The 18973-nt window shown below is 43.4% G+C and overlaps 1 protein-coding gene across 1 annotated transcript; it reads right to left on the reverse strand.

Annotated features, from left to right (window-relative positions):
- Positions 1 to 650: 650 nt before the first annotated feature.
- Positions 651 to 18337, reverse strand: LOC143496609 (E3 ubiquitin-protein ligase TRIM35-like). Its single transcript, XM_076992789.1, has 6 exons — positions 17933 to 18337; positions 14172 to 14267; positions 13831 to 14061; positions 13478 to 13500; positions 8554 to 8672; positions 651 to 1577 (listed from the first exon to the last, which is right to left on the reverse strand). Exons 1-6 carry the CDS (start codon positions 18335 to 18337, stop codon positions 1033 to 1035), a joined length of 1419 nt encoding a protein of 472 aa, XP_076848904.1. The 3' UTR covers positions 651 to 1032.
- Between the last annotated feature and the right edge of the window lie 636 nt (positions 18338 to 18973).

Genomic DNA, 18973 nt, shown 5'->3' on the forward strand with positions numbered 1-18973 from the left:
CTAATACTGGGCGGGGGAAACAAAACAGGGCATGACCACAGATGATTAAACAAAACAAAGTAACTAACAGCATGAACCAGGGGGAGGGCCGAGTCAGACATTACAGATTTACATACCTACCGCAGCTAATACTCACCAGAATAATTTACAAAAATTACATGCACGCCTGTTATTAAGTCAAGTTCAGTATGTTAATATTGATAATCGTTTCAAATGAATGTTAATAAAGTAAATAACGAGCTTAACATTTTCCCCTTTAGTGTTTTTTCTCTGTACTGTAAACCTTCCAAGAATAATCCTGAGGCTGCTGTTCTGAGAAAAAAGCTACCAACCTTTGTTTTAATAAATCAGTAAATAACCATTTATTGAATTATATTCAACAATATAAAATATTTGACCACTTTTAATTGATTTCTCTAACTTTAATACACTAACGTTAAGGCTGTATATCTATTTTGTGGCCCTCAATGAAAAAAGTTTGGACACCCCTGTGCTAAAGTGATTTGTGTGATTGTAATGAACGCTGTAGGCAGCCCCCCTACCCAGGACATGAACCCAGGGGTTATACCAGGAAGCGGCTTAACAAACTTTAAAATTAACAAACTCTAAAATCTGCATTGACTTACCCTGATACCCAGTTCCTCATCAGAGTTAAAGTAATCAGGGTTGATCAACTCTGAGTAGGTTGACCCTGACAGAAGTGCATTCACGCATAACTATAAAAGACATTCTTAATGGAGCACAGATAAATTGGATTTTTCATGGAGATAAGAGTGAAAAAGAATAGAGCATCATATGACACACCACTGGAGCTTGAAATCTTAATGACTGTATATGAGAATATGAGCAGTTTTAGGTGCAGATATAACACTGCTGAGTCTGATAAAGAAATACAATCAGCATGGTTATTTAAACTAATATCAGCATTTTACTGTCTAATGGATAGATGAAAAACACCCTAATAAAGTATTGTAATAGGTCTCTGGTCTACAATTATTTCACGATATGTATGAAGATTAATTCAAGGCAACATTAACTTTGCTGTTCCACTGTTACTGATATCTTTGCTGGTAAGATCCTCATAGGAGAAGAACTGTAATTATAGAATAAAGGGAAAACAGTGTCAGTAAAAGTGTGTGTTATAGTGCACAGGTGTGAACTGGTTAGAAGATCAGTGAATGTCACTTTCCCCCTGTCCCAGTCCAGCTGAACTCTGACCCTCTGCACTTTCTCTGTAGGTGTGAAGAAGTGATCTGTCTGTCCTGGGCAGCGTGTCCAGTATTCAAAAGTGCTCATATCGTAGCACAGACTACACAGTGATTCACAGACAGACTCTCCCTTTCTCCATTCAGACTCTCTAATTACACCCAGTACCCAGTATTCACACTCTCCAACATCAACATCCCAGCAGTGTGTCCCTGAGTTAAAGCGCTCAGAGCCCAGGACACACTCCCACTCATCAAATCTCTCTGGATTATCAGGAAGCAGTGATTTCTGTAGTCTGTATTCTACGGTAGTGAGATCATCAGACAGGTGGAGGCGTGGATGTGCAGTGTTGGGGTCCAGAGTAACAGGGTCTGAGGAGAGAGAACAGAATGAATCATGTTCTTCATGTGTTTATGTGATGAGGTCACATCTACAGACTGCAGGCCCTTTACTCTGAGTGAAATGCTGCAGTAGGTTGATAAGAGGGAAGTGATGGCTTAGTTACCTTGAAAAAGTAATCCAATTACTGATTACTGATTACTCCTTTTAAAAGTAACTTAGTTACGTTACTGATTACTTGATTTTAAAAGTAACTACGTTAGATTACAAGTTACTTTAGTAGTTACATTCAGCAGCAAAATAATTTTTTCCAATACTCAGTTTATTGGAAGTGCATTTTTAACAGTAACAACGTATTGAAGCAGGTTTGGTAACCGAGGCAGAAACTGCTTAATCCAAAAATCCAGAGGAGGGAAACTTTATTGATAATGCAACTCTGGCGCGCGCAGGCTCCGCCCCCCAGTGTCACTTAAAGGGCTAAGACTCTTTGAGTGGCCAAGTGCCTGTCCGTTAGGGAATTCACCGTGACGAGTAGTAGTCGCTACTGTCAGTCCTGCCTCCCTCCTGTCGGTCATGTCTTCTGTTTGTCTTTTATTTTGAAATTTCTTAGTTGTGTCTGTCTTCACTCCCCTGCCCCCTCGTTATTGCTTTCTGCTGTGTCTTGTTGAGTCCCTTGGTTGGTTAGTGTATTTAAGTCTTGTGTTTAGTCTCTTGTGTTGTCGGTTATTGTAAGTATCTCTTGTTTGTATGCTATTTGGTATCTTGGTCTTTGTGTCTGTAATACTAGTCTGTATGTACTCCTTGTATTTTGTATTCCCTATTAGATGTACTTTGTGTGACTTTGGTTTCTCTAGTGATTTTGCTTGTTGATGTGTTTGCTTTTATTTAGCCTTGTCCACTTAGCTATTTCTGTTAGTGTTGTTTGGTTCATGTTAGGTGTTTGATTATTCTTGGTGTATGTTTTGTGTGCTTTGTGTATATGTATCAGTTTTGTCATTTAATTCATTGTTCAGTCCGCACTTGCGTTCAGCCCTCTCTCCTAGTTGTTACAACTACAGTATATCCTGACATTACGTTTGTGTAGCTGCGCGGTATTATTTGTACATTTATTTGGTAACGTAATACAAGCGAACTGTTTAGTCGGACAGCTATTTGTTGTGAAACTAAATACCATTACAATTTAAAGCATTTTCAAGTAGGCTACGTTAGCCAAAATTCCAGCACTTTTCAAACGTGGAACACAAAGCAACATTTAAATTGGTCAGGTAAATGTTCCTTCCCCTGTTTTTGAGGGTGTTTATACTACCACATATCGTTACGGAAGGACACTGCAAAAAATGACTTGTAAAACGTGCTCGCGCTCTCACAGGGTCGCGTGCGGAGTAGAGCGCTACGGTCAGACGCAAAAGTAGAACTGAGTCAAGAAGAAAGCAAATATATATTTTACTAGGGAAAATAAAAAGTAACGCACAGTTATTTGGATAAGTAACTTTAATCTGATTAGTGGACTGGAAATAGTAGCGCGTTATATCACTCGTTACCAAAAAAAGTGGTAAGATTGGAGTAACGCGTTACTGACATCACTGGAGGGAAGTGATGTTGTGTGTTAATCACACACCCCTGCAGTACTTGTGTGCTTGTTTTGATGCTTGAAGTTGTGTTGTCATGTAGGGTAGGGCTGTCGCGATAACCGCAGTATAGCAATACCGCGCTATTGACGAGAAAATCGCAACGTACGGGAATTAACCGCAACAACCGCAATATTGGTGTTTTTTCCCATGCGAGGGGAAAGTGCCTGTGCAAGAGTTAGTCATTTTCCCATCAACCCCCTGTTATCATCCGGTGCAGCTGATCAACAATCCGTCTCCTTTTTTCAAAGATGGAAACTACGGCAGATGCTCTGGTCAAAAAACAAAACGCGACTTCGCCGGTTTGGGAGCATTTCGGGTTCAAACCAAATCCACGCAGATCCACTCGCCTGGTGGCGCGTCAATGAGGCTAGATTTCCTCTGCTCTCCAAACTCGCCCGCAAGTACATGTGCATTTGTGCAACAAGCACACCATCAGAGCGAGTTTTTAGTACTGCCGGGAATATTGTTAGCCCTTTCCGCTCCTCACTGAAACCACATAAGGTGAATATGTTGGTTTTCTTAGCGCCACAGGGACGTGACAACTCCGGTTTAAGCTGAGACGTTATTCTTCTGGTTAAGGAAAGATATTGATTTATTTATTAAATTCTCTTTTTGTCTTTAAAATCTCGTTTAAAATATTTACCCTACACTTTTAAGAAAGCGAAAGAGCATGGGTTCTTACTGCATCTCATTTGACTTCTGTGTTCTCTATTTGACAATAAACACATATTTAACTGCTCTTAAAACTGTGTCTTCTTTGCAATTTAAAAACAATAAGAACCCCTTTACAATAAAAACAATAAAACAATTATATAGCTCTAAACTTAAGATTTTAGACGACAAATGATGCATATCGCGTCATACCGCATATCGCGGTGTTGAGCCACCATAAATAACCGCAGGGGAAATTCTTTCACCGCGACAGCCCTAACGTAGGGCTACGCCCCCCTCTTCTAGCTGTCGCTCCGGTTCCATGTTCCTTGTGTCTGTATTCCCTGCTTGTCTGTTTCCATGGTTTCCCTCTGTCTGCCACACCCATGTCATTAGTGTTTCCAACTGTGTCTTGTTAGTTCTTTGCATTTATAGTCTCTGGGTTTCCCTTGTCGGTTATTTTGTGTAGTTTGCGATCTGTTTTTCTGGTATTTGTGATTCTCGTTTACTCGGTTTGTTCTCTTGTCTGTTCTAGCATTTGTTCCTGCCTGTTCTGTTTCTCTGCCTGGTTTTGTGAGTACTCCTTGTGTTTAGTATGTCGCTACATGTTTCATGTTCGGACTCCCTCGAAGATCTGAACCGTGCCCCCCTCTTCAACCCTGAGTTTGGAATTTCCCTTAAATCTCGCTCTCCTCAGAGTTTGTGTCTGCCTCCTCACTCTGCAGCATACAGTGCGTTGCATGTGTCTGTTTTATTCATTAATACATGTCTACATATCTTGGATTCGTTATGTATCACATGAAACTCTTAACTAGTGTAGTGCTACTGTTATACTGTCACACTGCATGTGTGTATTATTAGTGTCTGTGTACTGAAGTGTGTGTGTGTCCCCTCATTAGTGGGTGGATACTGTTACAGTTCTCCCACTAAAGGGCGCTACTCCCAGAGTGACTAACACCAGTGGACTGTCCCCAGACTGAAGGATGGGACCAGAGGACGAGGATCACAGTGTCCAGACCCCCCAGGAGCAGATCCTCCAGGGAGGAGTCCACCGACGTGCCACAACTACAACACCCTCCCCAGAACAACAGGGGGCGACACACACAACACAGACACAGTTGTAATGTCAAACTCGAAACGTGGAATCAAACTGTATGGATTCATTTGAATCACAGTTACGAAGTCTGTATCAAAAGTGAAAAGCCATGTGACTCTTCCAAAAACGGGTTCCGTTATGTCACGCAGTTTTGAGACGTTTTGAATCTTTTTGCACGTTTTAGTCCGCACTCAAGTTCAAACAGCTGGTCTGATATCAGAATCTTTCCAGATTACTTGTGATTACAACTGATTACTTGCAATATTTAATAAATAAAGGATTACACAAGCATTTCCCTACATTGCAATGTAAAATTAATAATGTCAGCTATATCAATCCACTGACTAACAAGTGTATCATAATGAAAAATACATCTTAATGACATCATTAAAACAACCCTGTTCTCTGCAAAATGATATGTTTTCATGACTAAAATTGATTTAGGGACACATGCTATGGGGGAATATTTTATGTAATTTTTCATAAAAAAAAACACATTTCTTCTATTTCTGTTAAGAAAAGGATGTGGATGTGGATGTGGATGCCCTGGTTGTCCACTAGAAGAAATGAAATGTGCCATATTTTGTCAATTGTGATTTTTACACCCCAATCGAAATTTGTCCTCCGCTTTTAACCCATCTGTGCAGTCAGAACACACACATACACACACTAGTGATTACTAGGGGGCTGTGGATCACACGTGCCCAGAGCGGTGGGCAGCCGTAGCCCTGCGCCCGGGGAGCAGTTGGGGTTAGGTGCCTTGCTCAAGGGCACCTCAGTCATGGCCTGTCTGGGAATCGAACCCACGACCCTCCGGTCACAAGACCAGTTCCCTAACCGCCAGGCCATGACTGCCCCTATGTCACTGTGGCGTGTGATGATTCAATCATTTCACAAGATTGAATCATTTTCTGAATCAATTGGTTCATTTGATTCGATCTCCCAAAAGCCCCACTTTTACCATCACTAAGACACAGTGACATGGGAAGGAGCAACAACACTAAGGACAACAGAGACAGACACAAAGACAGTGACAGGGACATAGAGAGGGACAGACAGACACAAAGATGGTGATAGAGACACAAAGACAGTGATATAGTCACAGACAGGAAAAGACACAGGCATACAGACAGGGACAGACACAAAGACGGTCACAGGGATACAGACAGGAAAAGACACATACTCAAATATGATGAAAAGGACACAGACACACAAAGATAAGGGAGGGTCTCAGCTGACACGCTTGGTCCCTCAGAGATGGAGATCCATGGAGCTCAGACTCAGAGTACAGGACTTCCTATAGACCCCTAGTATCTTCATTATTTACAGGATGGAGGAGGAGGCAGGATGGAGGAGCAGGTGGAGGTGGTGATGTCCCAGGGAGAGTGGGTAGTGTGTAGAGGTGGAAAGTGGGTGGTGTGTAGAGGTGGAGAGAGTGGGTGGTGTGTAGAGGGGAGAGTGTGTGATGTGAAGAGGTGGAGAGTGGGTGGTGTATAGAGGTGGAGAGTGGGTGGTGTAGAGGTGGAGAGTGGGTGGTGTGTAGAGGTGGGAGAGTGGGTGGTGTGTAGAGGTGGAGAGTAGGTGGTGTAGAGGTGGAGAGAGTGGGTGGTGTAGAGGTAGAGAGTGGGTGGTGTGGAGAGTGGGTGGTGTGTAGAGGTGGAGAGTGGGTGGTGTAGAGGTGGAGAGTGGGTGGTGTGTAGAGGTGGAGAGTGGGTGGTGTGTAGAGGTGGAGAGTGGGTGGTGTAGAGGTGGAGAGTGGGTGGTGTGTAAAGGTGTAGAGTGGGTGGTGTAGAGGTGGAGAGTGGGTGGTGTGTAGAGGTGGAGAGTGGGTGGTGTGTAGAGGTAGAGAGTAGGTGGTGTAGAGGTGGAGAGTAGGTGGTGTAGAGGTGGAGAGTGGGTGGTGTGTAGAGGTGGAGAGTGGGTGGTGTAGAGGTGGAGAGTGGGTGGTGTGTAAAGGTGTAGAGTGGGTGGTGTAGAGGTAGAGAGTGGGTGGTGTGGAGAGTGGGTGGTGTGTAGAGGTGGAGAGTGGGTGGTGTAGAGGTGGAGAGTAGGTGGTGTAGAGGTGGAGAGTGGGTGGTGTGTAGAGGTGGAGAGTGGGTGGTGTAGAGGTGGAGAGTGGGTGGTGTGTAAAGGTGTAGAGTGGGTGGTGTAGAGGTGGAGAGTGGGTGGTGTGTAGAGGTGGAGAGTGGGTGGTGTGTAGAGGTAGAGAGTAGGTGGTGTAGAGGTGGAGAGTGGGTGGTGTGTAGAGGTGGAGAGAGTGGGTGGTGTGTAGAGGTAGAGAGTAGGTGGTGTAGAGGTAGAGAGTGGGTGGTGTGTAGAGGGGAGAGTGGGTGGTGTGTAGAGGTGGAGAGTGGGTGGTGTGTAGAGGGGAGAGTGTGTGATGTGTAGAGGTGGAGAGTGGGAGGTGGAGAGTGGGTGGTGTGTAGAGGTGGGGGAGGGGTGGTGTGTAGAGGTGGAGAGTGGGTGGTGTGTAGAGGTGGAGATTGGGTGGTGTGTAGAGGTGAGAGTGGGTGGTGTAGAGGTGGAGAGTGGGTGGTGTGTAGAGGTGGAGAGTAGGTGGTGTAGAGGTGGAGAGTGGGTGGTGGAGAGTGGGTGGTGTGTAGAGGTAGAGAGTAGGTGGTGTAGAGGTAGAGAGTGGGTGGTGTGTAGAGGGGAGAGTGGGTGGTGTGTAGAGGTGGAGAGTGGGTGGTGTGTAGAGGTGGAGAGTGGGTGGTGTAGAGGTGGAGAGTGGGTGGTGTAGAGGTGAAGAGTGGGTGGTGTGTAAAGGTGGAGAGTGGGTGGTGTGTAGAGGTGTAGAGTGGGTGGTGTGGAGAGTGGGTGGTGTGTAGAGGTGGAGAGTGGGTGGTGTGTAGAGGTGTAGAGTGGGTGGTGTGTAGAGGTGGAGAGTGGGTGGTGTGTAGAGGTGGAGAGAGTGGGTGGTGTGTAGAGGTGGAGAGTGGGTGGTGTGTAGAGGTGGAGAGAGTGGGTGGTGTGTAGAGGTAGAGAGTAGGTGGTGTAGAGGTAGAGAGTGGGTGGTGTGTAGAGGTGGAGAGAGTGGGTGGTGTTTAGAGGTGGAGAGTGGGTGGTGTGTAGCGGGGAGAGTGTGTGATGTGTAGAGGTGGAGAGTGGGTGGTGTGTAGAGGTGGAGAGAGTGGGTGGTGTGTAGAGGTGGAGAGTGGGTGGTGTGTAGAGGTGGAGAGTGGGTGGTGTGTAGAGGTGGAGAGAGTGGATGGTGTGTAGAGGTGGAGAGAGTGGGTGGTGTGTAGAGGTGGAGAGTGGGTGGTGTGTAGAGGGGAGAGTGTGTGATGTGTAGAGGTGGAGAGTGGGTGGTGTGTAGAGGTGGAGAGAGTGGGTGGTGTGTAGAGGTGGAGAGTGGGTGGTGTGTAGAGGTGGAGAGTGGGTGGTGTGTAGAGGTGGAGAGTGGGTAGTGTGTAGAGGTGGAGAGTGGGTGGTGTAGATCTCCTCATGGACTGACTATCTCTCCTCAGACCAGCAGTTAACTGGTCGTCCCCCTCACTGTTTATACTAATACAGCCTTTAATACTGGAATAGTTCATTTACCAAACACACAATGTTAATGTTTCTCTCTCTATAGAGTTCTAATTGTGAGAACAGAATTACTCTAATTAATCAAAGAACACCAAAACTCACAGTACTGGAGAATCTTCTGCATTCTCTCCCAGACTCTGAACTTCAGGTTGGAAAGATGTTTTGCTACATTGATCAGAGATCCTGACACCTTCTCATGTTCCTTTGGTGTGTGATGAACTCTGGAAATGTATAAAGCTGTTATTTTTATTTATTTGCCTTTATTTAACCAGGTTAGTCCCTTGAGATACAAGATCTCTTTTACAAGAGAGACCTGGCCATGACAGAACGAGCAGCAGCACAAATTACAACATTGCAAAGTACATTCCAGAATTTCAAACAATCTTACATAAAATCAATTAAAAACACACACACACACACACACACACACACACACACACACACACACACACACACACACACACACACACACACATTATGACCAATGTTGGTCGTTGTTCGTGTCTGACGCTCGTGTCTCTCCTCCCACCATGTCACTCTCTCTTCCTGGTTGATGTGGATTGGCTGTTTTCTGCCCAAGACCCACAGTTCCGCCTTTAAAAGACCCACAAAGCAGCGAGACGAGGAGAATCTTTCTCCATTTTGGTGTCTGGTGTAGTTGCGTGTGTAGTTGCGTGTGTAGTTGCTAATATCTGTGATCTGACCTCCCGGTTTGTTTGAGCAATGTTGTATCCCAATCTCGAGTCGCTGATGTACAGTGGGGAAAATAAGTATTTAGTCAGTCACCAATTGTGCAAGTTCTCCCACTTAAAAAGATGAGAGAGGCCTGTAATTGACATCATAGGTAGACCTCAACTATGAGAGACAAAATGTGAAAAAAAATTGAGAAAATAATTTTGTCTGACTTTTAAAGAATTTATTTGCAAATAATGGTGGAAATAAAGTGCAAATATTTGTGTTTGTACTTCCATCTGGAAGTTTCTTATATTAAAATTTCCCATCCACCAGCGTAGCCTCTTCAGTCATCTCCATCATGATCTTATTGTGCGTCCATATAATCTGAGAAATATTCCACGGTGCAAAAGTGTCTCATGCGTTAAATGCGTAAAATAATTTTTTTAGTTCGTTAATTTTCCTGTAATTAATTAATCGAAATTAACACGTTAAAGTCCCACCACTAATATATATATATATATATATATATTATATATATAATATGTTGTATGTGTATATATGTGTGTGTATATATGTATAAATATTCGTGTAAACAGTTTAAGCCTGTTAATACAGCCCAAACGGGAAGAAAGGACTACGGCGCTCTTTTTGTTTATCCCGTTCTCTTTGTTTTGTTATAGGAAGTTAGGGTAGGTTATTGTATTTTATTTACTTTTCATTGAACAGGCTTTGGGTAAGGTAGTCGATATTGTTTTGGTTATAGATGTATTGCTTATTATTTTGAGCATCGGGTTGTGTCCTGAAGCTACATCCCTGGGCAATTGTAAATAAAACACTAATCTTTTCACTATCCCTATCACTGTCTCTCCATATCCTTTGTCTGTTAGGGCTATTGCCTAGAGTAGTCGTAACACACACACACACACACACACACACACACACACACAGATGATCTAGACCCGACTTCTCTTATCGGGGTCTTAAATCCACTCAAAGAAACAATGTCCTTGATTTTTATATCCATCTGTAACACGTTCCATGTGTATGGAGCAGCAAAGCTAAAGGCAGTCTATCCCAGTTCTGTTCCAGCTCTAGGTACGAAGACTGAGCAAACCCTGCCTTTTTATTCAAAAGACAGGATAAATAATTAGGCAGATTATCAATTAGCGCTTATACCAATATACCTGCGGCTCACATTGACGGGACAGGGCATCCGGTTTGATGTTTTTTGACCCTGGCCGGTAGGAGAGGGTGAAGTCAAACCGGCCAAAGAACAGGGACCACCTGGTCTGTCTGGGGTTCAGCCGTCTGGCCTGTTGGAGGTAGGCCAGGTTATTGTGGTCGGTCCAAACCAGAAAAGGATGTTTGGCCCCCTCCAACCAGTGCCGCCATTCCTCTAAGGCCATCTTTATGGCCAGAAGCTCCTTATCATAGTTCCGCTCGGCAGGCATTAGTCAGTGGGAATAGTAGGCACAGGGATGGAGTTTGGACGGGGTTCCTGTCCTCTGTGACAACACCGCCCGACTCCCTCGTCGGAGGCGTCAACCTCCACCACGAACGTGAGATCAGGGTCAGGTATACTGAGAACGGGGGCAGAGACAAAAAGCGCTTTGAGAGCGTCGAAGGCGGGCTGTGCTTCGGGAGACCAGTTGAACGGACCGTTTTGTCAGTTCAATGAGCGGCCCGCCCACCACACTGTAATTCTTTAAAAAACCCCAAGAAATGCTGGACCTGACGCAGCGATGTGGGGTTAGGCCATTGAGCCACTGCCCGGGTTTTGGTAGGGTCCATGGCCAACCTATTCTGGGCTACCCTGAACCCCAAGAATGACACTTCTTCTACATGGAAAACAGACTTCTCCAACTTGACATACAAGTGGTTCTCCAATAGCAGTTTGAGAATCCAACATACATGTTTAGTATGTTCCTGGCGAGACCGGCTATAAATCAATATGTCATCCAAATAGACGAACGTATAACGGTCTAGCGCTTCCCGCAGTACTTCATTTATGAACCTCTGAAAAACTGCCAGGGCGTTCATGAGGCCGAACGGCATAACGAGGTATTCATAATGCCCTGATGACGTGATAAAGGCGGTTTTCTATTCGTCGCCTTCCCGTACTCGGACCAAGTTATAGGCACTACGTAAGTCTAACTTGGTGAATATAGTAGCCTGCTGCAAAGCCTCGAAGGCAGTGGCCATTAGAGGCAAAGGATGATGGTCTTTTACCATTATTTTATTTAGGCCCCTGTAATCTATACAGGGCCTTAGGCCCCCATCTTTCTTACCAACGAAGAAAAACCCTGCACCGGCAGGGGAGGTAGACGGCTGAATGAGTCCTGCAGCCAGGGACTCCTTCATGTAGGCCTCCATAGCCTTCCACTCGGGTACCGCAAGGGAGAAAACCGGAGTCGACGAACGTGAGCAACCGGTGTTCGTCAGCTCCACGCCATAACAACGCCACGTGGAGCGTGAGACCACACAGATGGGTGAGCGAACTCGGAAACGACAGGGAAAACAGCGAATAAGGTAAGTGCAATGAGGAAACATAGAACGCAAGGAGAAGGCTGGCTGAAAGCACGTAGAGACGGCAACAATCAACTCAGCAATGAGACTCTGCAGCCGTCCTCCTTAAATAGGGAGGCGAACAGCTGCAGGTCATCATTGCTGATTGCGTGTTTGCGAACGCATTCGCGAACTAATGCTGGTCTGTGCGCGAGCGCTGGTCCACAAACGAGTGTTGGCTTGGGAGCGAGCACTGGCTCGTGAGTCTCCTCCTGTGGCGACAGGAGGAGCCATTCCGGGGTCAGCCCTGACAGTGCAGACACCTTAGCTGTTTGTGCTTTTGACTTAAAGAAAAACACAAGTTTAGTTTTTCCAGCATTTAATACAAAATGTGCTTTTGTGCTTTTGACTTAAAGAAAAGCACAAGTTTAGTTTTTCCAGCATTTAATACAAAACGCATGTGATATAATTGATCTTGTATTTGATCAAAAGCTGACTGCAGATATTGAAAAGACTTTGCAGAGTTTGGTGCTGAACAGTAAATAACTATCATCTGCATACAAATGTAATTTGGCATTTTGAATATTTTGGTCAATGTTACTTATATAGAGGGTGAAATGTAAAGGACCAAGGATGGATCCCTGTGGAACTCCTTTGTAGAGCTGGAGCTCTTCAGAAGCATTATCCTCTAACTGAACTCTTTGAGTAGTTTTTGAAACAACCTACAGTCCGTTCTGAAAAGCCAATTTCCGAGAGTTGGTCAGTTAAAATAGAGTAGTCAACAGTATCAAATGCCTTTGTAAAATCAATAAAAATTGCAAAACAGCAGTGCTTATGGTCAAGAGCTTCAATAATATCATTTAAGACTTTTGTGGTGGCTGTAGTAGTACTATGTTTTTTTTAAAACTCCGACTGAAGGCATATTTGTTAGAACCAAATCAATGAGTGATGATTTTTCCACAATCTTTAAATTAATTCTTGTATGAGATTCAATCTACTGAGTAAGATTTAAAAGATGACAATGACTTTTCAGTGCATCAGAAGCAGGTGTAAGCCAATTATTTAAATCCCCAACAATCAAAATTTCACTATATTTTAACTGTGATAAAAGATTATATTATTTAAATATATAATATATTATTATTTATCTTATTCAAAGTATTTAACATTAAAAGTAATGTGAAATCTTTCATCAATCATCAAATCCATCAATATGTATTTAAATGTCTGCACGTGGTCAGTGTCACGGTAGGCGGGGTCAGACCCACAGGGGAGCCGCCCACTTCACATTCCACACATTTCTCTACACAGCCCCTCCCCCTTTCTAAGTCACCCACATACTCCATCATCACTGACACCTGTCTGTCATCACCTCACTTCCTACTTCAGCCCACAGGTTCTGCCAGTCATCTCTGTGTATTCCTTGAGCGTAGGGGAGTGAACCTGCGAGTATTTTCTTCTGTTGCTGCCCTTTGACTGCCAAGTCAGGAACTTTACACCTTAAGTGTTTATCTTCCTCTGACTATCCCTGTGTGTGTGTGGCTGTGTTTTATTTCACTGTGTGTGTGTGGCTGAGTTTTATTTCACTGCGATTGTGATTGACATTTTATTTCACTGTAATGTGATTGACATTAAAGATTCCATGGCACCATAATCCACGTCTGCTGCTTCTGTCACCCCGTTACTGTCAATATCAATTTGTTTTTTATTCCTAAATATATAATATTTTTATTCCTTCTTCATATATCATGTTTCTGAAATAACAGACCACATACTGAAGATCTGAATTTATCAGAACAATCACAATGTGTAAAAATATGGAGATCAAACAGAAATAATCACTTACTGTTTCAATGTGGATGACACATTCTGAGAAGGAAACAAAGTGACAATTGTGGACAGAAATTGAAATGCAACTATAATTTTTTTTTATGACTGTCAAATATGCTTTTTCCTTATATGATATAAAATCAATGTGTCTAAAGACCCTGACACATACACACACAACAAAACAAATGTTAAAACCTTTTACTTATGCATTTATGTGTGTGTGTGTGTGTGTGTGTGTGTGTGTGTGTGTATGTGTGTGAAGTAGTGTCAAGATGGCCAGTGAGTGATTATTTTTCACTTACATTGGTGCATTTATCATGTTTTGTACATGTATTTAAGTGAGAGAGAGACAGATTGAGTGATTCTTACTAGTAAGAACGGGATGTTCTCAGCTTCCATCTCCTTCTCTGTGTTTCTGATTTGCTCTGAAAGAGATGCTATTTCTCCACTCATCTCCTCAATCTTCCTCCTCATCATGTGACTCTTCTGCTCCTCTTCCTCCTTCAGTGCAGCTATTCTTGCTGCTTCTTCATCTCTTAGAAACTGGTGGATCTTCTCAAACTCCTCCTTTATCTGCCTCTCTGTGTGCTGGGCCTGATACTGGAATGGGAGATGATGAGGAAATATAAACTATCCAAATGTGTGTGTTTCATTATGGTGTACGTGGACAGTGATCACAGCACCATTCAGAACTCAGAGTGACCTTTCACCTTAATGTGTGCTGCTGTTTTCTCACAGATTTGTTTATCTTCCTTTAAGACCTTCAGATGCTGCTGTAGATGCTCCAGTGAGGTCTTGAGTTTGTTCTGTAAAAATGGCAGAGGACAGTACGAGTCTTACAGGATTTAATCTCAGTGTCTGTATCTGTACTGGAGATTACAAAGATTACAAAATAATGTCAAGAATGAAAAGTATGCCACGTTTACTCTTTGACCAAGTTTCATTTACTGCAAAATAGTAATACTATATATTTACAGTATGTGTCTAAAAATGTTATTAATATTTTAATTTTGAATAAATAAACTTTGAATATAATAACTGTGAAGGTTTGATTTAATTCTCTCCAATCCCATCCCTTGACAGGTTTAATCTAGCCTATTTAACATTCATTTCAAAATAATCTAAACCAGGGGTGGCCAACCCGAGGCTCGCGAGCCACATGCGGCTCTTTGTCCGTTCATATGCGGCTCTTCCATTAGTCATTAAAATATATATTTATATACATTTATTTATTTATTTTTGTTGCACATATGTAGTATAAGTTGAGTATTTGAGTCACTGCTTAATTCGCGCTACAAGACTTGTGACTAGACAGGCCCGTAGCCGGGGGGATCGAGGGGTTCGTTCGATCCCCCCCCCCCCTCCCCCGCACCCTCCCTCCGTACACACATGCCCCTCAAGATAGGTAGGCTATTCAATGAATGAATTGTTAATCTCCGGTGAATATACAGACAAACAAATAAGGACAGCAACAACAAACTCACAACAAACTTATAACAGTGTTGCCAACTCTCACGCAATGAGCGTGAGACACGCGCATTTGACCGTTTTCGCACGCTCTCACGCCATACATCCGATTTCTCACTCTGAAAAAAATCTAGTTTATTTATCTTCGATCTACATCTATGATTCGGGTTTCCATCCAAACCTTTCGAAAAAATTATGCGCAATTTCCAAGTTTCGGCAGAAAAAAATGTGAATTAAGCCTTCTTTCCATTCATTACAGTTACGTTGAGGTTGTGAAACATTTTTTTCTTTTTCTTTTTTTTACATGGAGAAGTTAAATTCAATTTTTGCTCTCTCCAGAACTGTTTTTGTATGCATTTGCCATCTTTACATCGCGATCATGTACAGAACCACTTGACTTGAGGCATGATACGTCATCGTTTATGCGAAAAACCCTTTTCCATCCAGTTTTTCCGAATTTTGGCGATGCGATAGTCTAACTTTTCCACCTCCTTCTAGCGTAAACATCTTTTGCGATATTTGTGGCTTTTTTCGAATTTTGGTCTTTTTCCATCCAGCTTTTTTCATGCGCATTTTCAAAATGCGCAAAAACTCGGTGGATGGAAAACCCACTGAGTTACTAGTTCGCTCTGGTGCCAACCACTGGCGATCGATCGCTATAGGCGCAGCATAGAGGAAACATATAAGACATAACCCCCCCCCCCCCCCCCCCCCCCCTCTCACTCCACTTTTGGGGGAAAAAGATCCCCCCCATCACAATGCTGGCTACGGGCCTGCTAGACAAAGCCAAAGTCTGTTGCCACGGTGACGCTACACCCCCCCCCCCCCTACCCCCCCCCCCCCCCGCAGCAAGTAGTACGTCCCAACGTCACAACGTGCTGGCGTGACCCAGGAGCCAGGCTACTAGCTAATTGACCGCTAATTGACCGCTGAAATATGGCAGCGTCCGGGAAATGTAAAGCCAAGCGTAAATATGAAGATGAACACAGAACCTTCTTACCAGAGTGGGAGGATTTGTATTTTTTTATTGAGCGGAAAGGGAAACCGTTCTGTTTGATATGCCAAACGTCATTATCCAATTTCAAAGCTTCCAATCTCCAGCGCCACTTTACCACACTGCACGCCAACGTGGACCATGAGTTTCCAAAAGGTACTGAACTGCACCAGCACAAGCTGAACACTTTAAAACGCCAGTCAGACAAACAGACTCAGTTGTTTCAGCAATTAACAAAACAGCCAGAAACGGTTACGCTCGCATCCTATCAGCTGGCATGGAATATTGCTCGTGCTAAAAAGCCATACAGTGAGGGAGAATTTATAAAAAGCTGCCTCAGCGACGCCATTGCAATCTTGTCTCCACAAAATGAACATGAAACGAATGGTATCAGAGCTCCAGTTGTCACGACATACAGTCCAACACAGAATATCAGACATTAACAAAGCAATTGAGACACAGTTATACTCTGATCTTGAGAAATGCCAGTACTACAGCATTGCTCTGGATGAGTCTTGTGACGTACAAGACAAGCCACAATTTGCAGTTTTTGTACGGTCAGTAACAGAGAACTGTACAATAAAAGAAGAGCTGCTTGATATTGTACCATTAAAGGACAGGACTCGTAGTATTGACATGAAAGAGACCCTGATGACTGTTGTTGAAAAGGCAAATTTGCCATTATCAAAACTCGCAGCCATAGCCACAGATGGAGCACCATCCATGATGGGATCTGTAAATGGTCTTGTTGGGCTGTGCAAGTCTGATGACCGCTTTCCAGATTTTTGGACATTTCACTGCATCATCCACCAAGAGCAGCTAGTGTCCAAAAAGCTAAGCTTGGACCACGTCATGAAACCCGTACTGGAAATTGTCAACTTTATCCGTACTCATGCCCTTAATCACAGACAGTTCAGAAATCTCATTGCAGACCTTGATGAAAACCTTCCTAGTGATTTGCCACTTCACTGCAACGTAAGGTGGCTTTCGAGAGGTAAGGTGATATCTCGTTTTTTTGGACTTTTGAACCAAGTCAAGTTGTTCCTTGAAGAAAAACACAAAGACTATCCTGAGCTCTCTGATCCCCAGTGGATTTTAGATCTGGCTTATCTGGTGGACATGCTGCACCACTTGGACAGACTGAACCTTGATCTCCAAGGGAAATTAAAGATGATACCTGATCTAGTGCAGTCAGTATTTGCATTTGTTAACAATTCAAGCTGTTTAAAACTCATCTTAAAAAGGGAGAACTAACACATTTCCCGTCTGTGTCAAATGCAAGTGCCCAAGCAGCTGAGGTCCTAAAACGGAGAACTGCACACTATGCAACTCTACTTGAAAATCTGCAGCAGAGCTTTGAGGACAGATTCCATGAGCTACAAGTGAAAAGGCCACAAATTACATTCCTTGTTAACCCCTTTGCTGCTGATTCTGATTGTTTGAAACCCCCACTGGTGACAGATGAAGCTGCATCTCAAATGGAGATGATTGAACTCTTTGAAGATGACAGACTCCGGTCTGTTCTGAGTGAAGGAACCCTGGATTTTTGGAAAATTGTTCCTATGGAGAAGTATCCCAATGTAAAACAAGCTGCACTGAAGCTACTGTCAATGTTTGGCTCAACATATGTTTGTGAAACAGTATTTTCTACCCTGAAACATGTGAAATCAAAGCACCGCTCTGTTCTTACTGATACACATGTGAAAGAACTGCTTCGAGTAGCATCAACTGAATACAAACCAGATTTGAAAAGGATTGTGGAAAACATAGAATGCCAAAAGTCTCACTAAATTTATCTACAAGACAGGTATGAAATGGTCATTATCAGTTGTGGTTGCTGTTGTACTGATATTTGTTTGCACATATTTGTTTAAATTCATAACCTGTGGCTCCTGGTCGTAATGAGTTTTTTTTTCTGGCTCTTTGTGTCTGAAAGGTTGGCCACCCCTGATCTAAACCATGGAGGAACACAGATAATACAGATAAATATATATATAGTATGTTTCATACCTTAAAGTCACACACAGCTTCATCTACTGGACAGCAGTCGTGAGTTTTATGTGCCTTTGAAATCTGACACACCACACACACAGGCTGTTGGTCCTCCAGACAGAAGACTTTGAGTTTCTCATTGTGCAGACTGCAGAGAACCTCAAACCCTGCTGAAGATCTCTGACTCCTGCTCTCTAGAAAAGACTCACACAGGTTCTTTAGTGCACGATTAAGGGGAGGGTTGGATTTAGAAGATCTTCTCCTACAAACTGGACATTCTCGAGATCCCTTGGTTTCCCAGAACTGCTGCAGACAGGTTTTACACACACTGTGGCTACATGACAGTATAACAGGATCCCTGAAGATGTCACAGGACACAGGACATGAAAACTCTTCTTCTGACAGAAGGTTTGTAGCAGCCATTTCCTCCAACAGCTGCTGTAATAGATCGTTCTGCCCAAACGTCAATTCCGTAGGCTAAGTGTAGTTCTTCATCCAGGTTAGCGAGTATAAGGAGTTGATGCCAGAGTTTAGAGATTATCTAAACATTTATGACAGACGTGAGTCAAGACAGGTGTGGTAGTCCAAGGTTTACTTGCTTAAACGGGCAGCTGTTTACAGGGAGGAGGGGACTGTGTAAAGAAGTCAAAAAGATGAAAACCTTTACGATAATTCCACCAGATGGCGCCAGTTCACAAACATTATTGAATCAGGGCAACATCAGCTAACACTGCCTTAGTTTTTACAGTTTAGTTACAGTCTGTAATGTCTCCTTTTGCCCAAACATCACTTTCATATTTAGGTCTTCTGTCATAAACACAGTAGCACAGGAGAGAATCAGTCAATATAGACCTTGATCCAGCAGAGGGAGTTTAGACTCCTTTCAGAAATAAAGCAGAAAGAAGTAAATACCAGAGTTAATTTCCTTGTACAGATGGGTAAGGGGGGGGGGGGGGGGGTGGAGCTGTTTGTGTAGGACAGGGATGTCAAAGTCAAATACACCGAGGGCCAAAAAACCAAATTTGCTACAAGCCGAGGGCCGGACTGGTTCAATGTTTA

Source organism: Brachyhypopomus gauderio, unplaced genomic scaffold (assembly GCF_052324685.1).
Source record: "Brachyhypopomus gauderio isolate BG-103 unplaced genomic scaffold, BGAUD_0.2 sc97, whole genome shotgun sequence".
Classification (NCBI taxonomy): domain Eukaryota; kingdom Metazoa; phylum Chordata; class Actinopteri; order Gymnotiformes; family Hypopomidae; genus Brachyhypopomus; species Brachyhypopomus gauderio.